Source organism: Onychostoma macrolepis, chromosome 22 (assembly GCF_012432095.1).
Source record: "Onychostoma macrolepis isolate SWU-2019 chromosome 22, ASM1243209v1, whole genome shotgun sequence".
NCBI lineage: Eukaryota > Metazoa > Chordata > Actinopteri > Cypriniformes > Cyprinidae > Onychostoma > Onychostoma macrolepis.
In genome coordinates, this window is record NC_081176.1 from 20,880,643 (window position 1) to 20,907,826 (window position 27,184).

A 27,184-nucleotide genomic window follows, 5' to 3' on the forward strand; every position below is an offset into this window, starting at 1 on the left:
TCTCTCGCGCACCTCTGTGCGCTCTGCAGCGCGCGCACATTCTTTTATACCCCGATGAGCATGACGTGCGTCCGCGCGCTGCTGAGGCTCGCGCCGCTTTTATGTCGGATGCATACATACACGCGGTGCGTAATGAAACCTAGTTTTTACACATAACAGCTTAAAATACTTAAAGTATAAGCTTTTGAGTACTTTTTGAAGTAATCAGGATACAGTATGTCACTTAATATTTTGACACATTATATCAATAATGCATTATTAAAAATATTAGTGCTATTTTAGTTTCGATTTATTGATTTTTTTTTAAATTATATACAAAAAGTATGCAATCTAATCTTGGCAATATATTAAAATATATTGCTCTCTCTCTCTCTCTCTCTCTCTCTCACACGCACTGACTTACTCACTCACTTTCTCTCTCTCTCTCTCTCTCTCACACACACACACACTTCATCTTTCTCACTCTATACGAACTTGCGTGTGCTGAGCCCACCTCCAATTTAATTCACTCCAATTCAATTACTCCAATTTATTTCAGTCTTTCTCTTTCCATCCATGATAACTTCAGTCACACACAAGTTTTTTCCCCACAGAATCACAGACTTTTAATTGCAACCCACAAATCTTGAAAATAACTCAGAAATCCACACAATGAAAGTGATAACTTATTGATTTCAGACTATGGAGTCTTTCGTCTTAGTTCTTGGGTTCATTTAGAAGATTACTGAGCCAGGAATTGCACAGTTTTTGCCTTGAGAGTCAGAAATTTATTTGCACAAACTTTGTGCATCAAATCAGCGCCAGATTAATCAGGTAAAAATGCAGCTCTCTGACAGGAGCAATAGACGTGTGGACCTGGAGGCTATAGGGGCCCAAGGGAGATGTCAAAGCGAAGAAACACACCACAGTCCTGTGGATGAAAGATGCAAGTTTATCTCTCCGTATGATTAAAGAGGCACTGAGTAAGATGGAAGCCTTCTTGAAAAATAGTTCATTCTTTATCAGAAACTGCTGAACTTGTTCACTCAATTAAATTTGAATATTATTACTGAGCACAAGTGAAGATTATGCATAATCTATGCATCTTTTGTACCCCCCCGCCCCCGCCCCCCAGTTTTCTTATCTAAAAGTGATTCAAAGTACCTCCCACACTGTTTTATCATTCCTGAGCACTGAAGGTTATTCACTTTACAGTCCCTGAAATGTCAAAGAAAAAATGAAATTGACATTTACATATGGACTCATTCGTATATGGCAGAAATCTACACAAACTACTACACAAACTACTGCTTTCATATCTAATCATTTGTGCATCTCTTATAGATTATAAAGCGCCTTTATATTGATAATGGGTCTAGCCACATAAAAACTGTATTTGTCAAGGATGCTCGTATTTGTTTTTACTGAGATAGGTTGTTCACCTGTTCTTCTCATCTGCACTGGCCTCATTCTGTCTCTCGTGACATCCAAATTGTGCTGAAAGGCATTTATGTGTTGACGTAGACCCAGAGTTGTCCATTTCATAAGACGTATTTTACAACATTTATTGGAAAAAGCAACAACAAAGCAACCCCATAAAATAAGTTGAAAGGCAATTCAACACAACGTTTTATTGAAAAAGCACATTTGTTATCAAAAGCAATTTATGCACACTAACTTGTTCTTAGTCCATAAAAAATTACTTTAGCATTCAGATTAATACCCATAAAGCAAAACTGTCTTCAAAGAGAAAACAAACACAAGGCAGTACTTTAGGACAAACTTGCTGAAGGATTCAAAATGTAAAATTCATGAATTGGAATGAGCTGATTTTGTATTATTATTCACCTTAGCTGTAGTGCAAGTAATACATTGGCAGAACAGATGGTTCAAATTTCTAGTGATCACAGCTATAATATATACAGTGGAGTCCAAAAGTCTGATGCCACATCTGGGATTTATTTAATAACCTTTAATCTTAAAAAAAGTCAAATAAATATGAAATATTTAACATTTTCAAACTTACCATGTTAATTCATTTGTACACACTCAGATTTCATTGCTTGCATTGAACTTTTGAATTCATATTTTTTATTTCAACTTTTCACTCAAATTGTTATTTTTTTTTATTTACATTTTATTACACGACGCTCTGAATACTTGATTCTATTTGGTCAATCGCGTCATCCAGCGACCTGATATTTCCATGGCTGCGTCCGAAAGCAGCTGACTTGCTGCCTTGCTGTCTTATGAGGCAATGACTTTGCAGGCAGCGTTTTTGCTCAAAGGCACCTCATGAAACTGCACTGTAAAAGTTGACTTAACTTAAAAAAATTGAGGAAACCCTTTTTTTTTCATTTTTCAGAAAATCATTATTTTTTAAAGTTAAGTGAACTTGACAATTCACTTAACTTATTTTTTTTAATTATCATTTACTTAAAAATTTTAAGGCAACGGGTTTCCTCAATTTTTTTAAGTTAAGTCAACTTATCACTTTTTACAGTGTGATTGCAGACAGGCTTCTGAGGCAGCGTAACAGTTTTGGTGATAACTAAACGAATATTTAATTACTATAATACTGATTTCTCGCTAGAAATGACATCAAAAGTGCAAAAAGTTAGTCAGAAATATACATTTACACACAAATTGACAACCAAACGCAACTTTCAGACGCCATCTTTATGTTTTAGCTCAACTGTCACAGAATGGAATGCACAGGATTGTGGGATATCAAAAGCAGCGAATGGATACATCTGTCTTGTTGCCAATTTAGCGATTTTGTAGCTAGATTTAGCTACTTCCCCACCCCTTTTGAGACTTTTTTCAAAGGTTTAGGGACAAATATAGCAACTTCTTGGACAAAACTCATCTAAGTTTTTATCTTGCCCACTGATCTATATTCATCTTTATATAGATCAGTGAATTTGCCATTATGATGTTTTCTAGTGACATTTAGCTACCAGTTTTAGCTACTTTCAATTGAAAGCAGTTGGCAACCTGTCTTCAAAATTCAGTTGGAAGAAGGTACCTCTGGAGACAGGAAGTAAAGCAGAATTTGGATTCTGACGTGACTTGATGCCTTCCTGCCTTGGAATGCTGCCCCCGATGGCAGCATTTTAGAGCTTTCGGACGCAGGCCATGCCAACGCTGTGTATTATTAATGAAACCGGCACAACTTTCTCTCACACTCTCTTGTTTCATACAAACGCAACGGTCGCCATCTTGCATCTCTGTTATCAATTGTGGCGAAAATTATTAATATCACAGCAATATTATTTCAGCGTTCATCTCCTTGCTAGTCCGATTGTTTTGTACGTTATTAGTCAACTATTTTTTCATAGCGGAAAATTTAAGATAATAGGCTACAAAACTGTAAAATAATTCAATATTTCATGTGCACATATTCATTTAACTTGTAGCTTTGTAACAAGCAAAATAATGTAGCTACAGTCAGTCAGCCATGTTATTCTTGCAAAAATAATTGCCTTGTTTAAGAAAACGCATTTATTTCGTTTGGACCCCACTGCATTTTAACGAAAAAGAAAGATAATCCGCTTTGGCAAGTTTAAAACGAGAGAAAATGCATTTTCAGCATTCCAAATCAACAGATAAAATTTGGAATTGTTATTTTATCCAAAGTTTCACCGTAAAAAATAATTGTAATTTTAACTGTAAAATTTTGTAAAAACACTATGGAAAAAAACTGTTAATAGGTTAACAGTAAGTTCCCGTACTATATACAGGGAAAAACTGTAAAAGATCTAACCATGTAATTTTACAGTAAAATGCTGTTAATTGTACAGTTTTTAGAAGTAAAAAAGAACAAATCAATGTATGATGTAAAGTCAAAAACTGTAAACTGATATTCCCAGAATTCCCTGCATGACACTCCACATTTGAAAGTATTTTGTTTAAATAATCATGTTTTTTTAATAGTTTAATAATAATTTTGTTATCAGTTATGTACATTTGGGCTTTATGTTACATCTTCGGTTGTTTAATGAAAGTTTATTGCATTATTTAAGTATCATGTGTGTTACCGTGATGGTATTTTGTGTTTGCATGAATGACTCTGTGCACCTTCTATATATTAGTATATACTTCTGCTTGTGGCGAAGCTACTTGTGATGATCTTTGATTCTTCATGTGGCTTTCTCTTTTACCACCTGCATTATTATGGTGGTTGTCAGTATGTTAAAAGTACAAAACAGGGTAACACTTTATTTTGATAGTCCACTTTAGACATTCTACTGACAGTAAGTAACTTTGCAACTACAACTATTAGAGTATTAGTAGACTGTCTGCTTAATATTTTCTAACACTTTATTTTGATGGGTCCACAACATACAACATACTGACTATGAGAGACTTTGCAAGTATATGTCAACTTATTCTACTAACCCTAAACCTACCCTACTGAGAGTTAGTAGACATTAATGAGAATTAGTTGACATGTAGTTAAAAAGTTACTTATAGTTAGTAAAATGTCTAAAGTGGAAATAAAGTGTAACCCAAAAAAGATTTTAATAGTAGTGTGCGTTATTGAATTTACGGTTTAAATTCTAATTTTCTTGTTTTTAAATTACAGTTTCATACCGTAAAATTTACAGTTTTTGGCCGTAAATGTGTTTACTGTTTTTCTGTATTTTTTCACAAAATTATTCTGGCAACCACAGCTGCCAAAATAATTTTGTAAAAACTACAGAATTTTTTTTTACAGTGTTGATAATATATAAAAATAAGCAGCTATACTCTATCTCTTAAAAATTACTTCAGCAGAAAGAAGAAAAAAGAGCTTCCAGCAATCTGTTAGCTGGCTCCCGTCTTCAGAAGCGCTGTTAAAGGAGTTTTGACAAATCCCCGGGTAAATCCCCTTCTGCCCTTCACATGTCATCAGCATGAGGACTCCGCCTTGAGCCACGTCGTGGATTCAAGGTCACTGTTGCTACATGCCCAGTGATGGGGTCTCCATGGTGATGGTCGTCATGCTGGTCTAAACTGTGGTTGTGAGATTCAGAATCGTAATTGGTGAATTCTGGTCTCCTGTGAAGTCTTCCCAGCAGCGATGCTATCTCCGCCATACTTTTATCCTCAGAGAAGCGCGGGAGCATTTTGGAGTCCTCAGACACGGAGAACGGATGCTCGAGGGCGCGCAGCACGCGGGAAGACTGAAGGTTGTGCAGTGACCGTGACTGAACTGAAAGGGGTTAAAGAAAATGTAAGAAAGTTACTTCAAACTCCTTGTGAGAAGCGTGTCTGTGCTATCCTTCTTTAAAACAAACACCACTTGATATTTGCACTTTTGGACCTTTGGAAAATAACTGTACAATCTCAATAGTTCAAGTAGGCCTAATCAATAACAATTAACAACAGTGTCTATACATAGACCACGAGAGAATTCTGTCTTCGTTTTCATCAAATGTCCTGAAAATTCCCACCAAATCGTCATTTTCGCCAAATCGCATTTTGCATTTAGTGTTCTGTAACGTAAAGTAGCCTACTTTGTAAACATTTTATTTTTGTGGGAAAAAAAGGTTGACTCCTTTTGTCTCATTTCAGAGATAGCATTTTGTATCATACATTCACAAAAAATTTTATTTACACACGTTTTGCTTCATTTGCTTATTGGAAATTATATGATGTGCACAAATAATATTTACCTTAATTTCTCTTTAGTTTCTTCACACATCATGTCTCAATATTTCATTTTAAGCTTTTTACTGACACTATCGTCTCCTTGGTAATTAAGTACACTAACTTTAAAAAAAAAATGAAATGGTGGAAGTGGTGAAAATGATTCCACTTATTTCTTAAACAAAATGGCTAGAAAACATTTTACACAATACATATTAAATAGTTAATCGATATTTCACTAGTAATTAAGATTATAATATTTTTTTCTGTGGAATAATTCATATTTTTATGATAGATTTTTAAATTTGGGATTCCTGACAAGGGTTAAAAAAAAATCTGTACATGAAGGGCATTTGAAAAATAGCAAAAATAGAAAGTAGAAAAACAGCATGATTAAACTTTCCAAGACTTTCCAAGTTTTTGTGACCTTCATAGACCAAAAAAGTTGAAATCTGTTTTGAATACACCTTTGTGAAATAAAAGTTATGTAAGCTGAAGAAACACCCATTACGTGAAGATATTCATACACTTATTGTCAATCCCTCATAATCAAGCTCACAACCTTTTTTTTGACTAGCTACAGTACAGGAAGTAGAAAGTGAATTTCTAGTTATTTTATGTCTGTGGAGGAAATAAACATAGACATGTCACGCTGTGACACGTTTTCCCGTTCTTTTCTGCCTGAACTTCAGCCATCCACTTCAAAAGCGCTGCGATGCTCAACAGGACGCTAATCGAACAAGACTGTGACCAAGTGCGCCAAACTTTAACCATGACCTATGCTTAGCCTGCAGAATAAGAATTGATTCCCTTCAGAAACACTGACAGCAGTTTGATGAGGACAAATTACAGCTTTTCTTCCACGCCGTTGATTCAACGTGTGGAAAACATGACTAAGCTGTTTGCCATTCTTCGAGTCCGCGTCACCTCTCGCAGTACCTCCAATAACTGTCACAAAGTTTCAGTCCAAGCCTAATGGCTTGTCAACCAAATGATACATTACACAGATTGAAGAACCCATTGTTCTTCAAGCATGACATTTTCCTGTCAAGTTAGCATCGAGAGGATATAAGGTAGTTGTAATGGGTTTATCCCCTCAAGGACCGGATGGAGGAGATGTTTCGGCCAGAAAACTCACCTCTCAATGGGCTAAAGTCTCCATGCTGGCTGACCTTGGTATCTGTGAAGGGCTTCAGATTGGGCAGCAGAATCAAGGTGAAAGACAGAAGCAGCACCTGAGGGACAGAGGCAGATGAAAAGTTTGAGCGGAGAAGCACGGAAGACCATTAGTGAAGCACAGCTTCGATGTAACGTCCGGTTTTGAGGTATGTTCTCAAATAGCTGTAGATTGGATTTCCTTGATATGTGATTACTTAGTTCCCCAGCTCCCCTTCATGTTGAGGAACACTGAAGATTTCTTTAAAAGCATTTGTCAGTCAAAGTCCTGTGCTACCTCATAAAACACAAAAGTTTTTTACATTTACTGAATTGAAGTCAACCAGAAATTTTCACTTAATATTACTTGTGCAATGGCAAAGCTAAATTTTTATCAGCCAACCAGTCTGTTCTGTTCCTTCAGAATTGGTGACCAAGAAAAATTTCTTATTATTATTATCATAATGAAAACAGCGCTACTTAATATTTTTGTAAAACTTTTTTTTCCAGGATACTTTAATGAACAGAATGTTTAATTACAAATGACAAAATCTGGCATTTGAAACATATCATTCTGCTTTTGAAAGACTTGAAATAATTCCTATTTTATTCTTGTGACAGAATAAAATAATAGTAAGAAATAACAAATCTGCATATAGTTTTTTTTTTTTTAATTTACAACATGTAATCTTGTTTTATCTGTCCTGCTCTTGCAGTGAACCGTTTGTGTTGCATCTTTCTAAGGAATTTTTCTTTCCGGTGAGTTTGGATTGCTTATGGTGGGTTGTAAGGCAATGTTTTCTGTATAAATGCTTTGGAACAGTATTTATGAATCTGTGAATAAATGATTCAAAATCGGAAATGTTTCTCTTCAGGGTTATACATCTAAAAGCATAGATAATATTTTCCAAACCATTTTCAATAATTTATTGTAATTCAGTTTAATTAATTAAAAAAAGAAAATTTTGCAAACATGCTTCTTATTCTTCTTACGCAGTATAAACGTGTCTTTATAAATAAATAAATATATAAGAGGTATTATATTTTAGTATGGGAATCATGTTCAAAATGTTTCTTTGAAATAACATAATTCGAAATAAGACCAAGTACACATTTTGAGTCCGTTTTGCTTTTGTGTTGATATAAAGATGTTTGTGGTGAAAACACATTTGACTTGCACTGAGAGAAAACAGTGGCAAGTGCCAGAGAAAATGCTATGTGTTATGTATGTGTGTGATTTCAAATTCCCAAAGCATAATTACTGTATGACTGGATCTTTCATGTGCTAATATCTCTTTTTTAACTCTCACCAGAATGCAGGTCCCAGTCTGGGCCGGTTTGTTGGATCCATTCATGACCATCGCCTGCAACCGACGCAGTTGTTCCATCAGGGAGCTGAGATGGAGAGGGTAAAAAGTTCAAATTCAGGAGGCTGTATGCAGTGTGAAGATTACCAATTAAATGATTCCCTCACATGTTGCATTTCTCCAGCTGGAAGACTTTCCTCTGCAGCTCCTGGTTGTGTGCGCTACATGCCGCCATCCTATGAACACAAATTTAAACACAAATTTGTAATCAAATCCACTCTCAGTGAACTTCCACTTGGTATTTTGCCAGGGGGGGTTGTGTTCAATAGCTGCAAATTTCATCAACTCGGATTATGAAATTTTTACTCTGTGATTCGATGCACGTAGCTTCCGCTTTTGCTTCATTTGTTCAAGCACAACAGCGAATACCTGCTCTCCAGGCCGTCGATGTATTCTTTCTTCTTCTTCCGGCTCTCTTGGGCCGACTGTTTGTTGCGGATCTTTCGGCGGATTTTCTTCAGAATCCTTTCCTCGTACTTGATCACGGGAGGGAAGCAGAAACATTGAGCTACAAAGACAGTCTGCTGAGTTCTACTATTATGGTGTAATTGCCAACTGACGGTACCTTGGTGAGCGGGAACTGATTTGGCAGAGTCATTCCTTCCTTGGCAAGTAGTCGTTTCTCATCCTCTGTGAGAACCAGCTCCTGGTAGGACTGCTGGGTCGCCTTTGTGGCCTGGAATATCAAACGGACATGAAAGTAACAAATCCAATCAACGTCTCTGTGTGCCTGGATGGTCAGAAACCTATCGAGTTCACCTTTCATCTGCACTCAAGTTCACCTTTTCCCTATTCTGCCTTGTGTGTTTACTTAGCTTCATGCCTGAGTGCAAACTCACAGGCTCTGGTGTGCCAGATAGCAGCAGGTCCTTCACAGTTAGGGGGAATCCAGTGTTCGCCTCTGCCAGTGGCGTTTCAGATGCGCGCTGCATCCCCCCAGCCCTGTCTGGGAGGAATCCAGTCTCCCAGCCATCTGCAGCAACAGATAATACTATTTATCCTTCTTTGTTTGCATGTGAAGAGATTCACAAAGCTGAGAAATAGGGGCTTATCTTCAGAATGTGTAGCAAAACAGCACACAATGCAGTGAATCAATAAGTAGGAGGCTAATCTTCTGTGTTTACAGAGTCTCGAGTCACCAGCAAGGTTCGCTTTACGAATACTTGATACTCACTGAAATTAAATGGCAAGTTGGTGTCGAGATTGTGTTGCGCCTGGGATACGACGATGTGAGGCTCCAAAGGAGGGCTTGCGGTTGGCGGCGGACTGTCGATGTGATCCGAATGAGGATCTTCGCTGATTCCGCTGTCGCTAGGAGAGGGCGACCAAACCGGAGATCCAGAAACAGAGTCGTACCCACCTAAAAGTGCGTTGAAGAACTCCTCGTTACCCTGAGCGGGCATCATCATCTGGCAATCGAGAATACAGGATGGTGATTGATCAGATACTGAATTCTTTCTTTTGCGGAACACAAAAGAAGATTTTGAAAAACATTCTTATCTTCTTTTGAGTTCTGCACAAGGAATAAAGTCAAAAAGATTTGGAATGACATAAGGGTAAGTAAATTATCATTTTCATTTTATATGTTACACTTCGAAGAATTGAAAAAAACTTGGAAGAAGCCAGACTTACATGAGGATCTTGAACTGGCCAAAGCTGATCGCTTTGTGGACCCATAGTCTCATGCCGTAAGATGCCGTCATTCTTATCAAAGAGCAAATCGAGTAGTTCTAACCCTTCACCACCCTGAGATAGTGAATATATTTGCTGTATATATCATTTGTTGCCAGTGGGATTCAATGGAAAATACAGAAAATGGACCGAAGCAGCAAAGCAAGCAAATGTTGAAACAAGAAGACAAGACAGAAGAAAAGATAACTTTTCCATTTTTCTGAACTTTGCTCTGTAGGAGATATTACACAGGCAGGCTAGATAACATACGTTCAATACTAATTTCTCATGCAAAACCAGTAAAAATTCAAAACATTAGGACTTACCTTGTCTGAATAGTTCTCCATTACTGTGACCCAAGGGTAACGCAATCTAAAATATCCTTGAAAAAATGCCAAAAATGGGACAAAACCAAAATATCTGTCAAGTCTTGCTGTGTCTTTGTCCCTCTGCTCACCCAGGACAAAGTTCAAACTCCAACACAACAGGTCATCATTCTCAATTCTGCGTTTGATTGGCTGTTCTTTGTTGTGATGCAAGATAAAAAAAAAAAAAAAAAGGTGGGAACACCCAGGAGAAATAGTGTTGTTTGTATTTCAACCAAACATATTGCAACTTCTATAGTAGACAGTATCAAGTAAAAATCTATAGCAATCATATAATCAACTAATTTAATCATATAATCGAGTCAAACCAGGTAAAGTGCATCAAAAGGGCAAACTCACATCTAAAAATAATGGCAAAACCTTGTGTTTTTTTCATATGCTACCAGAAGAAGTTACAATTTTTACAAATTTTTTTCTCCTCAACAGTCTACCACATTTCCCTTCTCATTCCTGGAAAAAATCAATCAATCAATAAGTTACTTAATAAGAGTTTCAGGCATTTGTTATGGGAAAACGCCTGATGCAGAGCCAGTTCAAAGGTCATATTTTCCCTTCTGTCTGAGGTAATTCGACCTTTCACACAGTTTTGATAATCAAGAAATATATAATATACATAATAAACAATATAATTATTATTACTAGTTGTAGAAAGCAATTATTTTCAATGTATTTTTTATTTATTGTCTTGGAATGGTAAAGATCTGTTTTGAATCATGCATATATACATTACTATTATTATTATTAGTTTTACAGTGTAATTACTTTTTATTTGATTTCTGATAATTTGAATTATTATTAACTCATTCTATTATTAATTATACTGCTTCACGGACTTCACCAGACTATTGTTTATTTTATTATTATTTAGTTCTGTTGCCATCTGAGCTGTTTTAAGCCATGCATATATATTTATACTTTATTATTATTGCTATTTTTATGTAAATATTTTAGCTTTTTATTTGAATTATTATCGATTTTCATTTTAGTATTAAAATTATACTTTTCTGACTTCACCAGAGTATTTTGTTTTGTTTTGTTTTTATTTATTTAATATAGGCTATACTTGTCCGCCTTTATAAGACTTGACTGTTGTATATGGCATATTTTATTTATTTCTGAATGGTAAAGATCTGTTCTCATCCTCTTCTTGACGTCAGAGCTGCTTTGAGTCACATAGGAGCAACTATCATCTCATCAGGCACAGTGTGTCTTCTCTTAAAGCCAGTCTATCTCCAGCTACTCTTATTTCATCACCTGCCACGTAAAACTTTGAAGCAGGCCCATTTGAAAGCTATCGTGATTTACGAGGAATCATCTATTGTGTAGGCTGTAGCTTTAAAAAGATAATTTCTCATTCTCAGAGGAGCTCTGTTGTGTATCAGATAGGCTTTGTTGAAATTTACCAGAGCCGTTTCTTTGCTTACTCTTCATTAGCAAGCACAGATTCAGTCATCAATCAAGGTACAATGTCATTTGTATGCAGGGGAACTTTAAACAGGCATTAATGGCACAGTCAGATTTACGTATGTCCACTGCGGTTACTAACCATCAAAGTTAGCAGCGTCATGCACACGGTTCAAAGCATCAGCCGCCGTTTTACAAAGCACTCACGTACCTCTCCACAAGAGACATAATTAGACAGTGGAATTCCTACATGGAGTGTCAATTTCAGGGAAAGTTTGAAGGAAAACTGAAGGACGGACGGTTTTGCTGGATATTTAGGACGAAAGCCCTTTTGAAACATCACAGTTAGGCAAAAATCAATGGCAAACTAAGAGGCTTCGAATGTGATGCACTGATTTTTCTGCACTGTTTCTATTAAGCCCTATAAATGACTCAGGCAAGGACACCTTTGCTGCATGCTTTACAAAGAATAGAAAACATTGGAGACTTTTTCCTCCTTTTAAGCAACATTTTATAGGGATAGTTCTCCCCAAAAATGAAAATGACCATGATTTACTCACCCTCAAGCCATCCTAGGTGTATATGACGTTCTTCTTTCAGACAAATACAATCAGAGTTATATTAAAAAATACCCTGGCTCTTCCCAGCTTTATAATGGCAGTGAATGGGCGATGAGATTTTAAAGTCCAATAAAATGCATCCATCCATCATAAAAAGAGCTCCACACGGCTCCTGGGGGTTAATAAAGACCTTCTGAAGTGAATTGACACATTTGACACACAAATATCCATATTTAAAACTTTATAAACCGTAATCTCTAGCTAACTGTACCTAACTGTCGTACACACGTTCACGAGAAAGTGGCGTTCCAGCAGGTGACGTAAGACGTATGTGTAGCATAAGCTCCGGTGAGAATAGACGAACAAATATAATGTTCGTTCAAAGATAACAAGTCTTTCATACTATTCTCAAAACTTTAGCACAAAGAAATTATTAATACATCATTTATGGAAAGTTTTTTTCTGAAACGTTTTAGTTTGTCTTATGTTACAACTTGTTTTGGAACATTCAGAAAATATTCAAAACTTACATTCCCATAATGTCTGCAAAATGATAAAATAAAATGTTCTCTTACCGTTTGCATAACCAAAAAAAATGTAAAACATTAAAAAACTGGACGTTTTGACATTTAACAGTATTTTACTGTGAAATTAAATGAAATAACCCATTTAAGGGAACTTAGATTTTTACCATACCATTTTTTACCTTTAAAATATTGATCTTTTTTTTACTTAGCCAGTGACACTGAAAAGTATGGAAGGCCGTTTCTGCCACTGAATAAAAAATAAAAAAGTTTATAGCGACTTTTTATCTCACAATTCTGACTTTTTTTCTTATAATTGCGTGATACAAACTCACAATTGCGAGTTAAAAAGTCACAATTCTGAGATATAAACTCGCAATTCTGAGAAATAATGTCATAATTCTGAGATATAAACTCGCAATTGCGAGACATAAAGTCGCAATTCTGAGAAATAAAGTCAGAACTGCGAGATATAAACTCACAATTCTGACTTTTTTTCTCCGAATTGTGATATAAACTCGCAATTCTGAGAACATATCAGTCTTTTTTTCCCCCTCAAAACTTAACTCGCAAGTTTATATCTCACAATTTTGAGAAAAAAAATCAGAATTGTGAGATCAAAAGTCACAATAAACTTTTTTTTTTCTTTTTTTTTTTTTATTCAGTGGCGGAAACAGGCTTCCATAGAAAAGTACTTAACTAAGCATAAGCAGCCGTAACCAACATCCCATGAATGCGCTGACTGAAAAAAATATATATTTTCAGCTCACTTCATTTATTGACTGATGCTTCTTAGCCACTCAGACGGTTTGAAGGCTCATGCCCCCGACCAAGTCGCTCTTTTCTGTCACTCTGATTTAATCTCAAGACAGACTGATGGTGTCCTATTGTGTTACTGTCAGAAACTGTCTGTTCTCGGTTTGGTTAAAATGGTTGTATTCAGTGAACTTGTGACCTTGATGTGGTTGCAGTCTCTTCTTCCTCCCGTACACCTCTCAACAACAGTGAAGATTGTTGTCACATAGATGGTAAGAGCACAAATGCAATCGACCTATCGGTAAGCCCCTCCCCTCGAACACAGACTAGCCAATGGCAGTTGAGTATCAGTTGTACGGGGAGCGGAACTCGGACATCTTTAGGTTTCAGCACCATAGAGAAACATTGGAAGATCCGAAGCTCGCATCGGTTTTATGGGGTTTATGCTTCAAAAATGGAAAAACGATTTGCCTGGGGTACTCGTAACACTGATTCCAGGTATCCTGAGAGGATGGGCAATATCATTTATTTTATTACATTTCCTGAATCCAAACAAAACAGAGCAAAATGTCCCTAATTATTCACCCCAATGAAGACAAAAACGTTCATTTTCTGGTTGATATACACTCATTAAGTTACAATTTTCATCTGCTCAAGCAGAACGTTAATGTTATCTTGTGCTTTAGCAAGGTATCTCTGGCTAAAACTAGCTAACGTTAAAGTTAGTGAGTCCATGCTACAAACCTAAATAGCGGAATGTTCTCGCGTCTTGTACAGTGTAGGTCAAAAACACACAAACAAAGGTCGACATTTCAGTGCCTCTGGTTAAATGTACATTAATTTAATCGTACCCTGCGATACATGAACAGTGTTGATCCACGATCGTGATGACCGACCGTAATATGAGACTTCTCCTGCTTGCATTGTGATCTGTAAACCCTCACTTCAAGTTACCCACCGTATTTATTTTTAAATATTTTATAAATCCCTCCATGGAATATTTAATTACCATTTGGCCTTCTGTGTCCAAAATTGTGCAAAAACATCAACAATAACTAAGGGGGGCTTACTGATAGGTCAATTGTATACTTTTTTTCTCTACCTTACATGCAATCCACGTGGGCACTGTAGCCATCTGGATGCTCCAGCCCTGCAAACCTGTAGAATAGGCTGCAAGACAAACAAAAATAGAGCACAAAGTGTTTAGAAATAAAACATGCTCACTCTGAAGTGCAAAATCTGTCATTATAGTTGAGTGCATGCATCAGGCTGCTCTTATGCCCTTGGCTTCAAAGCAAATGCATAACCCGAGCCAAAGCATGCAATGTGCTGAATCACATATTCAATCCAGCTGTAACATACTTTATCTGCCAGTTTTTGAGGGTTACAGGACTGCCATTGAATGTGAAGCTTGCAGGGATGTTTGAGGGCGTTAAATATCCTAAATTTAAAAGGTCATTGATGAATAACGATGTCTGTGATAATACAAAGGTGAAATCTGTTTGAAAAAGTGTCAAGTTCTTAGAAATGTTTTTGTTTTTTTTACAAATTGTTTACATTTTCAAAAAATGTTTACACCATTTTCAAAATAGAGTCACTCTAAGTAAAAAGTCATCTTAATCATAATTTGAAAGTTTTTAAACATTTTTCAAAGGTATAAAAAAAAAACCTTTTACAACTTTTTTTTAAAATATCAATGTCATGAAGGTTTTCTTACACTTCATGAGCAGATACTGACCTTTTCATATACACCGAGCTGGGTAGATTACTTTTCCAGATTACATGACAAAAATTGTAGTCAGTAACGTAATCCGTTACATTACACATTTTAGGTAATATAATCAGATTACTTTTAGATTACTTTTGATTTAACTCGTTTATTACATCGATTTAAATAGCATTATCTTGTACCATAATGATGTAAAAAATGCAAAGAGTAAGAAAACTTGTTCCATTCATTGTAATTTACAACATGAAGTGCATTTAACATTATATTACATCAAGGTTTCCCAAACTAGGGTTCGTAAAGGAACTGCAGGGGGGTTGTGAGTTTAATGAAAAGCTGACAATTAATTAAATCATAAAATATTAAAATGAAAATAAATCATTTTAAAACAAACTCCCTTTCGAGGAAAGTCTCGTCACTCGGCGGCCATATTTGTAACGCCTCCGGGCAGCTCGTACAAGACTTTCGTAATGAATGGGGGAATCCTGAAATCTCAAAAACTGCTCGCTGACCTCACAATTAAATTACATGTCAAATCAGCAAAAAAAAAATCTGAAATTAATTGCCCTATGAATGTTGTTTCTTATGCTAAATAGTGTTTAAAAAGCTTATTTTTCAGGCTAGACCAGTCAATTCAGGCTAGACTAGTCAGGTTTCTATGGGAAATATGGCTCTTTCATTTAGAAAGTGGGACTATTCCTCCATATTGCGCGTTGCAGTTTCTCCCATTCATAAGTATAGGAGTAAATAAAACACTTACTAAAAAAGATGAAATATTTTTATTTACCTGCATTATTGAAATATTTATTTTAAAATCTCAGGGGTACTTAAAGCAAATATATTTGCTGAATAAGGTTTAGATGACAAAAAGTTTTGGAATGCCTGCATTATTACATGTAACTAAGAAATAATGTGAATATGTGCATTTTAGTTAGTTATAATTAATAATACATGGTTAAAAAACCTACAAAGTAATAATTCAAATAAAAATGAATGTGTTCATCAGTAGTTTACATTTACATTTAGTCATTCTGCAGATGCTTTTATCCAAAGCGACTTACAGTTGGGGAATACATAAAGCGATTCATCTTAAAGAGGCAATCAGAGGAAGTGCTTGTAATGCCAAGTCTCAGGCATTGTTCAAATAAGTACAAGCTAGCAAGGGAAGGAATAAATAAAGAGAAAGAGAAAGTTTTTAAGTTTAGGATGAAGTCAAGTAGTGTCGAAACAGATGAGTTTTCAGCTGTTGCTTGAAGATTGACAGGGATCCAGCACTCCGGATAGTTGTGGGAAGATCATTGCACCAGCCAGGAACGGTGAACGAGAATGTTCTGAACAGTGATTTTGAGCCTCTCTGTGATGGTATCACGAGGCGTCGCTCACTAGCAGATCTCAGACTTCTGGAGGGGATGTAGATTCGTAATAGTGGAAGTAGGCGGGTGCTGATCTAGTGGTTGTTCTATATGCAAGCATCAATGTCTTGAACTTGATGCGAGCTGCAACCGGTAGCCAGTGCAAGGAGATAAAGAGAGGTGTAACATGGGCCCTTTTGGGCTTGTTGAAGACCAGTAGTTGATGAAATGTTGAAACCCTTCTTAAACCTGAAATTATTTTTGTAAATCCAGCGGTCAAATGCTGTCGCCACCCGACTAATGACTGATCTTTGTGTGAATGTCCACAAAACTGGACTATATATATATATATATATATATAATATGTATATAATCGGTAGGCTATTTTAGAAAGGAATCACAGAATTTTCATTTTTGGGTGAACTATCCCTTTAATTACAGCCAAAACACATACAGTACCACATCAATATAATCGCCTACACGATCTGCCAAATATATGATTTTCATCCCCATCACCTTTAGCATCACTTTTTCCCCTGTTAAAAATTCCTTACTGGTCAATCACAACCGCATGAGAAACTTAAAAAATATTGATAGTGTGTAAATCAGAGTTTGCAAGGCTTTGAAGACATTATAACAGAGGCTTTGTGAATTTAGTAACGAGGCGCCACCTGCTGGTCGAATGCCTGTTTTATTCCCAATAGATATGAAGGAAACCGTTTAAAATGTCAATTTTTTGTTTTTCATTTTGTGCCATTTCATGTGCCTGTAATTCAATTATATTTTATCGCGTTTTCTACCCTGTTCTCTACATTTTCTGTCATCCTGGAAACTGCGATGGTGATACGCCTTTAAAAGTGAACCATGGCCCGACGTCATGACGTACAATACGTACAGCGCGCGCTTGATATATATTCATGAGGGTCGCTTTCCTCCGTCTCTTCCCCGCGTGACAAGCGGTGCAAACCTGAGTCCACCGTTCATCGAAAAACATCTGGAAAAATGGTAAGTCGATATATGATGGCATTTACTTTATGCGTTACTTGTCTTCTAAAGTTTGATATTTTGTCACGATTTAAGTGCTTGGAGTGGTTAAATTTGATTTAATAGTGAGGATGCTGTACGAGACGCTATTGAAACACTGACCAGCATATGAATGAAACCCTGCCTAGAAGTTTATGTGTACAGTTACTGTTGAAAATAAGTTTTAGATCAATTGATCACTTTTAGTACATAGTTAGTTTGCATTGAAATGGTGAACGGGTGTTATTGATCACTTCTTACCCATTGTGCTGCCTGGTTTCATCAGAGTCTATTGTCAGCTGTATTGATTCTCACATGTCTGTTTCAGTGGTGTGTCAGCAATATTTACCTTTGCACATTGTTCTGCAATTTTTTTTATTTCGCAAATAAAGTTCTGCACTAGTTAATTATACTTTAAGATGTATTAAAATGTACACAAACATACAATGACCCCAGATATTAATCCTTTAGAATTGAACTTTGCATGCCTCCTCATGGGTGCTGCCATTTTGAGACCACATGAGCTATTAGCGTTTGTCTTTGAAATAAAACGCACAATATACATTTTACTAAAATAACAGCCACTGCTCAGAAATTCATTAGAATGGTGTTCATATTACACTTAATACAGGAACAAAATATAGTATAAACATAGCTGTGCTCCTGCATAGTTTGTACTTCATGCCGCTAGATCAATTGGTAGTCGTTATATAGTTCAGAATCATAGGTATTGTTGGGATTGAGTGCACATGCATTACATTTTTTATTTTTTTCCTTCTAACCAGAAATAATTCATTATTTAAAATTTCCTCCCTAGGTGAACTTCACAGTAGACCAGATCTGTGCCATCATGGACAAGAAGTCCAATATCCGTAACATGTCTGTGATTGTGCACGTTGACCACGGCAAGTCCACTTTGACAGACTCTGGTGTCAAAAGCTGGTATCATTGCCTCGGCCGTGCTGGAGAAACCCGTTTCACAGATAAGGAGAAGGAGCAGGAGCGCTGCATCACCATCAAGTCCACGTGAGTGTTAAACACTTTCGTCTGTGTGTGAAGATTTGTGCTGCACGGCATCTGTGAATGAATGTTGCATGATCTGTGGCTTTTTTTAAGTTTTATTCAAATGATAAAAATTGCTGTCTTGTAGGTGTGTGCATCCAGACAGAGACCATGCTCAGACAGGCCATTGGTGAGAGAATAAAGCCAGTATTGATGATGAACAAGATGGACCGTGCATTGCTGGAGCTGCAGCTGGGCCCTGAAGAGCTGTACCAGACCTTCCAGCACATCATTGAGAACGTCAACGTGATCATCTCCACCTATGGCAAGGATGAGAATGGCCCTATGGACAACATTATGGTGAGTGACTCATGGCTTGCTCATGGGACCTTTACATTTTTCTGGGATGAGTTCAAATTGCTAGTCCTAAAATGTTTTTAAAGTACACTGTGTCTACTTAACATCCTGATTGAAGATTGATCCAGTCATTGGTACTGTTGGCTTTGGATCTGGACTGCATTGATGTATGTGAAGTTTGCTGCCAAAGGTGAAGCCCAGCTGAGCGGTGCAAGAAGGTGGAGGACATGAAGAAGCTTTGGGGAGACAGGTGAGATGGGAAAACCCAACAGAACACCACAACTGAATATTACGTAATGTTTCTTTATGTAACATGACCATTTCTTGCAGGTACTTTGACCCTTCCTCTGGCAAGTTTAGCAAGTCTGCCACTTCCCAGATGGCAAAAAACTCCCCAGGACTTTTGCCCAACTGATCCTGGACCCTATCTTTAAAGTGAGTAATCTTGCACTGAGTGGTAACATTTATAGTTGTTATCCAAGCCATTAATGATGATTTAAAAATTCTTCACTTTGACCTGATTGTCTTGATGAAAATATTCAGTCTGATATGGCTGTTGTGAATAACTTAATAAAACATAACTATTGGTTAAGATTTAAGAACTTATTTGTTTTTTCTTTCCCACAGTGTGTTTGGCCATTGGCAGATCCTGCCTGGAGACCCCATGGAAGCCAATTCCAAGCCTGCCCAGATTGTGGCTGACACACGAAAGCGCAAGGGACTCAAAGAAGGCATTCCAGCTTCAGACAACTACTTGGACAAATTCTAGATTTACGTGAGCTATATTTCTTTCTCCCTTATAAAGAGAGACCAGAACACTATAGTAGATGTGACCATAGTTTTAAGATGCCTTGTTGTCTGCCTTATGCGGGCATCTGTATTATAGACCAACGGGCTGGTGTCTCTTCTCACTTCCTAGTTGAATTTAAAATGTAATGTTTTGTGCTAAAACAGAGTCAAATGTAATGAATTGCACAATTTATGTACTTAGACTGCATATTAATATACATTGATATTCTGTGCTTATTGTAATCTCATTAAAAGATATTGGCAATCTACCTCAGAGTAAAATATTTCTGGAAGACTTTTTGTATGCCTGAAATAAAAATCAAACTTGATCAGCAATATGATGTCTCTGCTTGGCTTTTATTTTATTTATTTTTTAAAATTGGGTTAGGATATGCTAATATATGAAGATAGGCAGGTATAGTGTGTGCATGTGTTCTTTCAAGGTTATTGGAAGTTTGTTTCAATTTCTGGATTTTAGTCCATTAATGTATGGTCTCTTCAATGTACTGTACTGAGTGTACGGTAGTTTTTACCCCTCAAGTTTTTTTTTTTTTTTGAATTTCGCTTTCATTTGTGCCATGGTGAATATGCCACCTATTCTGATTAAGGTCCATTAAAGTTGACTGATTGGGTGTCAACTCTAATTTGCATTGCCTGCTAAGGCAATCACTGTTATTAGTGCATGTTTAATAGGTCAAAGTATTAAACTACAGCATTTCACTTGTCCAAACATTTGTTTGAAACAAGAATCTGCAAAATGTGAGCGGTGCGCTAGCTTAAAAGCAATCTGATTGGTAGGCAAACAGGCTTATAACCTTAGACTTGGAAACCTAGATTTGGGGAGGGAAAGCATCATGTGACTTAAATGAGTCAAAAAAACAACATTGAAACAGGTTTTGCATAAGCAAATTACTCACAAAAATCAAGTTGTTAGTATTGGGTATCATGTATGCTACATAAATTGATCTATTATGACAAGCTTGGGGTGCAGACTTTAATTGAACATACAGAAACAAGACAAGGACATTATATTTACAGCGCTTACAAGGTAAGCATTGGTACATTCATGAAGCTGTTTCCTGTTCATCTTCCTTATATCATTATCTCAAGAAATGAATATTCAGAATCGGTAACGGAAGTGTGTTCAGCATTTCACTGCAGTCAATACTTTAGAACTTTTATACATCGTGGCATTGTGAATGCAAGTGCTCTTGTGGTTTATCACTACAAGAAGGGCAACTATGGTAAAACAACACCTTATAAACATCTACTGTTCACACTGCCGTCAAGGAAATGGAGTTTCTCTTCTAGCAAGGGGTGCAGGCCACTCGAAACGGGTACATAACAGTCCATTTTACAATGAATTGACGTCTTAATTGAGATGTAGTGTATTTTCCCCAAACTTGCTGTTGCACCTGGGGGCTTAAGTGCATCTGTGCAATTTGAAGGACCGATGAGCATTGAACAATCAAGGGTCAAAGGTGGGACCAAAAGAAACACCAGTTGTCAACATTCAAATAAATGTATAAATGGAAGAGAGTTACCCTCTAGAGTTGAACTGTACCTGTAGTAGATCATTGCAATGACAAGTTCACCTATTTGTTCATTAATTAGCAATGACATTGACTGCTCATAACATCAAGGTGGTACTACGAGGTGCTACTTGGGTAGAAACAGAATCTGTACCCTAAGTACACTTTGAAAGGACTGAATTCTCATGCTTCAAATCTTAGAAACAAAAGCCATTAGAAATGAGAGATCAGTATTTGGTCCCCAGTCTACATGGAGACCAGTGAATTGGCCACGAAATGCAATGCAAGAATCCTCAATCGTGAGATGACTCTGCTTGGTCATTATGTGTAGAAGATGACCTCTGGGATTTGTCCATCCTCTACAGAAGTGCCATTGTTATTGCCTGCAGCGTAGCAGAATGTAAAGCAGGTCTTGGTACCAGTAGCAGGAGCTTCGTGGGTGACTTTACGCATCCCTTTGGTCCCATAATGAGAGTCTGGCCCCTGCAAAAGCATTAATCCACCAAAGGTTAATTTAGAATTCATGAAATACTGTATTAAATTATATATAGATATTGTATTAAATGATTATTCTTTGGTAACAAGGGAACTGCATGTGCAGTCAAAAAAGGTCCATTGTCCAATAGAGTAGTGATGTTTGAAGCACAGCTCACAAAGTCGTCAATTTTAAAACCAAAAACAGGTTTCTGTTGGTCAATGCAATAAATTCACTTGACCAACTTGAACCCAAAGCGAAATCTGGGTGGGAAAATCTTTCGCTCATGCAAAATTCCAGATCCCATGCATTCCTATTAAAATTCCTGTATTTCGCCAAAGCTAATTAATAGCCAGTAGACTTTAATCAACAAAGTATTAGTTTTACAAGCATTAATGCAACTGTAGATGCAAGGAACCAAGATTTGGTACTTGCCATTGCTTGTAGTGGCAGGTGGTATATATAATAACAATTTTGGCATATGAATGGGCTAATACACCAATTTGGAGTCTGTTTTACCTTGAGGGTGGCGCAGGCAATGTAGTTGACGCTAGGAAGAATTTCCACAGGCTCCTTGAACATGACTCGGAAGGTACTGGCCGTTCCATCGCAGCTAAAGCCCGTATCGTTCTGACCCAGAACTGTGTTGCTGTCTGTATGTATTATCTACATTAAAAGAAAACATGCACCATTACCACTCACGTACTGCCATATTTTCACACTTCCAAGATCAACTTCAAGCGCAAAACTACAAAAATTTCTGGTTGCAAGACTTTTAACTTGCAGCATAAAATCTGGTCCTTATTGCAATTGATTCTGGCCAAGAATCGCCTACTTGGACAGGAAGACCATCTGTCAGACATTCACTGACTGTCAGTGAACGTACTGCAGGCAGATCATGCTTGAAATATATTTGTTTTGTTGGGGTTTTTTTTATAAAAGCTTCGTTCTCACCTGGATGTTGACCTGATAGTCAGTTGGACCATGTATGGACCCATAGAGCCCAAATCCCACCACAAATATTCTGCGGTTCACAGAAAACCTGTGAGGAATTTGAATGCAAACGTTACTCGACAACAGTTAACGTTCCACCTATATCAGGTACATAAAATGGCTAGAATCAAATCCACATGTTCCCATTCAATGTCTCAGCACTTTTTCGATCAATGGTTTTAAAAACACACGCTTACCGAATGCGGTCACTGGTTCCGCTGTAGCCCCAGCGGCTCTCCACCTGACTGAAACGTGTGATACTGCACTCTTTCCCCCGGAGGCAACAGCGAGGCCGGTCGATAAACTCCACGTGTGGTTTTGGATTGACGGTAAAATGCAGGAACAGACTGACCACCTCCCGGTCTGTGAGTATACCAGACTGAGCCGGACCTATCGCACACATACACAAGGTTTAGCTCTATGGCTAGTGCCACTCAGGAAGCTAGAGCAGCTATTACTAGCCTTTACGCTTATGCTGGGTTCACACCACAAGATGATCGGGCTGATTTTGGGCCGATTTCTCCCCTTCCGACAATCCTAGGTAATATCGCGATTATCTTGGTGGATCTAAAGATTATCGTATCAGATTTTCCTATGGTGTGAGGTGTGTTAAGAGTGACTGAATCTGCTTGGAAGAACGTCGGAGGCGCCCCGAATAGTAAATATTCAACAGAAATCCTGATGTGTGGGGGGAACCCTGAGGACAAATGCACGTATGATCTGCAGATTATCACATGAAACGAAACAATATCCAATCAGAAAGTGAGCGGACAGAAGACGGAAGCATAACAAACGCCGTCATTTCGTAGCACAAAAGGATTTGGACACTATCATCGCAATTTCTTCCTGCCATTACCAAAGACTGGGACTTTAAAGCCTTAAATCTATTCTTTGAATAATTTGTAATTATTTATACTTGTTTAAGGAAATGTAATTTTCTTATTGCTTTTCCTTTTCCTTTTTTATTTTATTTTATTTGTTTATTATTGTATTTGACATAATTTATATGTTATTGCCCTTGTATGTTCTTTGTTCTAAAATTGCAATTAATAAAAAATTAATTGTTTATTCTCAAGTCTCCAGAGATTTTGAGAGATTTCCCATGTTCACAGTCAGGACTCTGGTTGAAAATCTGTTGGTGTATGGCGTGCTGTCTTTGTCACATCGCAGCACACCACACCACACAATAGAAGCAACACGGTTAAATCTAGGATTTTTTTGTCCTCATGTTTGCGGTCTCTCACATTTTGAAGATCTTTTAAGATTTTAAAAATCTTTTAGTGTGTACCCAGCATTAGACAGTCAAGTGAAATACTGCAGATCCACTTTTCAGAAAAGCATTCAGGAAATTACCTGCTGCAAACTCTTCAATAGTCATGAGCGGGAAGCGAATAAGGGAAAGCGATTTTCCCAAAACTCTGCGCTTGTTCTCCGGTGTGGGCTGTAACTGTTGCCTTTGGGTCTCAGCATCCGCCCAACGAACCGCAGCCCCGAAGAGACGCACTTCCCGTACACCCAGCGTGTCTCTCTCCAAGACTGCCATAAGGGTGTCTGCACAGGAGGGAACATAAAACGGTCTATTTCTTACTTACTCTTCTGATTGTCTTTTGTTGTGATATTTGATACTTAAGAGCAGTACCGAGGTCGATATCCGTAAAGCCCTCGGCGGCTAGTGCATCAGCGGTGTTCTTGTCGATATTTTCTAAACAGAGACTAGCCAGCTGGGGCTCGTCAAAAAGCCGTGCCTGAAAGCAAAAGGAACCGTGTTTTCATATAATCTATATTAGACAGTGCAAAAAAAAAAAAAAAACCCAGACAACACTCAATAAGCTCGAGGTGCTGTTTGCTAGGATTTGAAAGGGAGCTGTCAAACACAGGGACTCAAGACGGCCAGGGGACAAACCTGAAACAAAGGTGTTGTCCAATATGTCAGTTCCTATTGCCAATATCAAATCGGACTCAAATCCCTGTGATTACCTGGGTAAGCAACATGAACGCATTGTCAGCACGTAGGTTTTTCTTTAAGAATTCGACGCAGTGGGCTTCGAGCGCAGGTACTGCGTACTTTTTGGCTGTGTAAAGCGTGGTCATAACGGTCTCTGGTCCAATTTGCACTTCATCGGAGTATAAAAATCTGTAATTGTAAAAGAAAAAAAAAAAACTATTATAGACTTAGAGATTGACAGAAAGACATTAATAAGCTGACAGAGAGACAGACAGTCTTGAGACAGACAGTTTAGCATATAGATAGAGAGAGAGATAGATAGATAGATAGATAGATAGATAGAGACAGACAGACAAAACAACAGACAGATAGACGGATGGACAGAGACAGACAGACAAAACAACAGACAGATAGACGGATGGACAGAGACAGACAAAACAACAGACAGATAGACGGATGGACAGAGACAGACAGACAAAACAACAGACAGATAGACAGATGGACAGAGACAGACAGACAGACAGACAAAACAACAGACAGATAGACAGATGGACAGAGACAGACAGATAGACGGATGGACAGAGACAGACAGACAGACAGACAAAACAACAGACAGATAGACGGATGGACAGAGACAGACAGATAGATAGAGAGAGACAGATAGATAAAACAACAGACAGATAGATGGATGGACAGAGAGACAGGCAGATAGATAGAGAGAGACAGATAGATAAAACAACAGACAGATAGATGGATGGACAGAGACAGGCAGATGATAGATAGACAGATAGATAATCAAACTTAAGACGACAGACTGATAGACATTATTGATCCCTGTTTTATTGTTGGTTTGACCAGTTATTACTTCTGTCCACAATGTCTAGTATATTGTAAGGTTCTGATTTATTACAAACATTTACCATGGTAACGGTTTATTTCCGCCAAAATATCATGGCTCTAGCCACCACAATCATTTAAAAACTAACAAAGAATCCAAAAGCTGGCTTACACTGTTGTAGGGTATCAGTGGGAACAGAAACCGTATGTTATATCGGCGGAAACACGTGTATATACCATGGCAAATTTTTTGCAATGGTCTGCTGACTGCAGTTACATGGCAGAGGGCATCTGAAGGACGTTATGACAACAGGGGTCAACACACAGAAGAGCAGTACAGAGCATTAAGCTGCAGCTTAGCATTCCGCGGCCCATTCTTACTTGAGAAGGGCTAGAAATGCAGCCGGTTCCACATCTGGCAGTTCAATTTCGGTCGACGTTGTTGCCATGCCACCGTTGAACATGGCATCAAACACGGCACTTCCCACAGCGAGAGCAAATCTGCGAAGAGCAACGGGACCCGACTGTAAATACGGCCATTTGAGGATTAAATATGGATTTATCCTCGCCGAAACAAATGCTTTAGTTTAAATTCATCGAGCGGGAGAGTTTGCCATAAGCTTACTTTATTGCAATATACAGAATTATTCAAAAATGACTCCAGTAAAACATACAAACAGACCGCTATTCATCCCTACCTGTGCGCTGGAATGCGCTGCACTCCCATTCCCTTCCCAACCAAAAAATGGACGTCACTTAGCACTTCGTTGTTAAACAAAAATGCAAACCTTTCTTTCACTGTACTTTTTGTCGCTTGCCAGTTGTAGACCGGCTCTCGATAAACCAAAACCGAAGCCGGGCTGCTGGGAAGCGAGGCGACGGCGGCGGACGCGTCGGCGGAGGAGGATGCGGTAGACGCGGATGAGGATGAGGATGATGAAGATGATGGTGTCGCCGTCATGTTTGACGCAGCGCCTGAAGTCGCTCCGCTCGGACCGACCGACTGCCGCGGAGGGTTGTGCGCGCTCGGCGTGCTTCTCACCGCAGACTCGGCGCCTCCGCCGTTCTCCGGGCCCGACCGGGGGTTCGCGTTCCCCGCGCTCCGGTTCATCCCCCCGGCTGCAGCCACGGCTCCCCCGTTGCTGGCGGGTGAGGAATGGGCGCTGTTGCTCGGCGGTGCATTGCCGAGTGGCCCCGAATTAGACAAGTTTAGGCATGAGGATCGGCTGTTGCTTTCACCCGCAGCCATCTTGGATGGTGAACACTGCAGGCTTTGCTGGAATAAACATACACAACAGCGCATAACCAGAAATGCTGGCCAAATGACTGCCTTCCCACGAGAGACTTGAACATCATCGAGCCCCTTTTAATTAATTTGGCCTTCCTGCCCGCAATTAATTTTAGTTTTCATGTTTAGGACGTGACAGTTTTATTCTCTAGCTAGCCAACGCTTTGTTGGAGAGGAGGCAGGTGCTCGTGGAAATGTTTTCAGTCTAGGAAGTGTGAAATGTGGAAAGTGGCGTGAAACTAAGAGAGCAACTTTTCCCACATGGCAAAAATTAAGCGTTTTAAATAAGTTAAACCATATGAGAAGAAGTGTAATTGTTAATAGTTACGTTAAATATAACTGTAGGATTAGTCGATGAGTGCAGTTCTTCAGGTTCTTGGTTTGTTTTTGCTTTATATTTACTTAGAAATGTATGGAATTTTAAAATAG

The 27,184-nt window shown here is 38.1% G+C and overlaps 3 protein-coding genes and 1 non-coding gene across 7 annotated transcripts; 2 read left to right on the forward strand and 2 right to left on the reverse strand.

The window, feature by feature from the left end:
* Window positions 1-1,550: 1,550 nt before the first annotated feature.
* Window positions 1,551-10,731, reverse strand: creb3l3a (cAMP responsive element binding protein 3-like 3a). 2 transcript variants are annotated; one of them, XM_058761302.1, is made up of 10 exons: window positions 10,133-10,731; window positions 9,768-9,902; window positions 9,310-9,544; window positions 8,975-9,108; window positions 8,701-8,811; window positions 8,505-8,611; window positions 8,243-8,311; window positions 8,079-8,163; window positions 6,752-6,848; window positions 1,551-5,176 (listed from the first exon to the last, which is right to left on the reverse strand). In XM_058761302.1, the coding sequence occupies exons 1-10, from the start codon at window positions 10,151-10,153 to the stop codon at window positions 4,863-4,865; spliced, it is 1,308 nt and encodes a 435-aa protein (XP_058617285.1). In that variant the 5' UTR covers window positions 10,154-10,731; the 3' UTR covers window positions 1,551-4,862. The 2 variants fall into 2 exon arrangements, with proteins under 2 accessions (XP_058617285.1, XP_058617286.1); XM_058761303.1 differs by having other exon boundaries at window positions 1,552-5,176; window positions 9,768-9,881; window positions 10,133-10,730.
* Window positions 10,732-13,337: 2,606 nt separating this feature from the next.
* eef2a.1 (eukaryotic translation elongation factor 2a, tandem duplicate 1) lies at window positions 13,338-19,665 on the forward strand. Its single transcript, XM_058761561.1, is given in 9 exon segments — window positions 13,338-17,519; window positions 18,355-18,588; window positions 18,654-18,899; window positions 19,015-19,057; window positions 19,060-19,089; window positions 19,092-19,146; window positions 19,227-19,270; window positions 19,273-19,331; window positions 19,543-19,665. Coding segments are annotated over 9 exon segments (837 nt in total). The 5' UTR covers window positions 13,338-17,516.
* LOC131531462 (small nucleolar RNA SNORD37) lies at window positions 19,381-19,446 on the forward strand. Its single transcript, XR_009268700.1, has one exon. It is a non-coding gene; the product is annotated as a small nucleolar RNA SNORD37 (small nucleolar RNA).
* Window positions 19,666-20,665: 1,000 nt separating the features above from the next.
* btbd2a (BTB (POZ) domain containing 2a) lies at window positions 20,666-27,073 on the reverse strand. 3 transcript variants are annotated; one of them, XM_058761685.1, is made up of 9 exons: window positions 26,166-27,073; window positions 25,849-25,968; window positions 24,663-24,819; window positions 24,325-24,430; window positions 24,039-24,236; window positions 22,883-23,075; window positions 22,647-22,734; window positions 22,212-22,358; window positions 20,666-21,700 (listed from the first exon to the last, which is right to left on the reverse strand). In XM_058761685.1, exons 1-9 carry the CDS (start codon window positions 26,768-26,770, stop codon window positions 21,539-21,541), a joined length of 1,776 nt encoding a protein of 591 aa, XP_058617668.1. In that variant the 5' UTR covers window positions 26,771-27,073; the 3' UTR covers window positions 20,666-21,538. The 3 variants fall into 3 exon arrangements, with proteins under 3 accessions (XP_058617668.1, XP_058617669.1, XP_058617670.1); XM_058761686.1 differs by having other exon boundaries at window positions 26,256-27,072; XM_058761687.1 differs by lacking the exon at window positions 25,849-25,968 and having other exon boundaries at window positions 26,256-27,072.
* Between the last annotated feature and the right edge of the window lie 111 nt (window positions 27,074-27,184).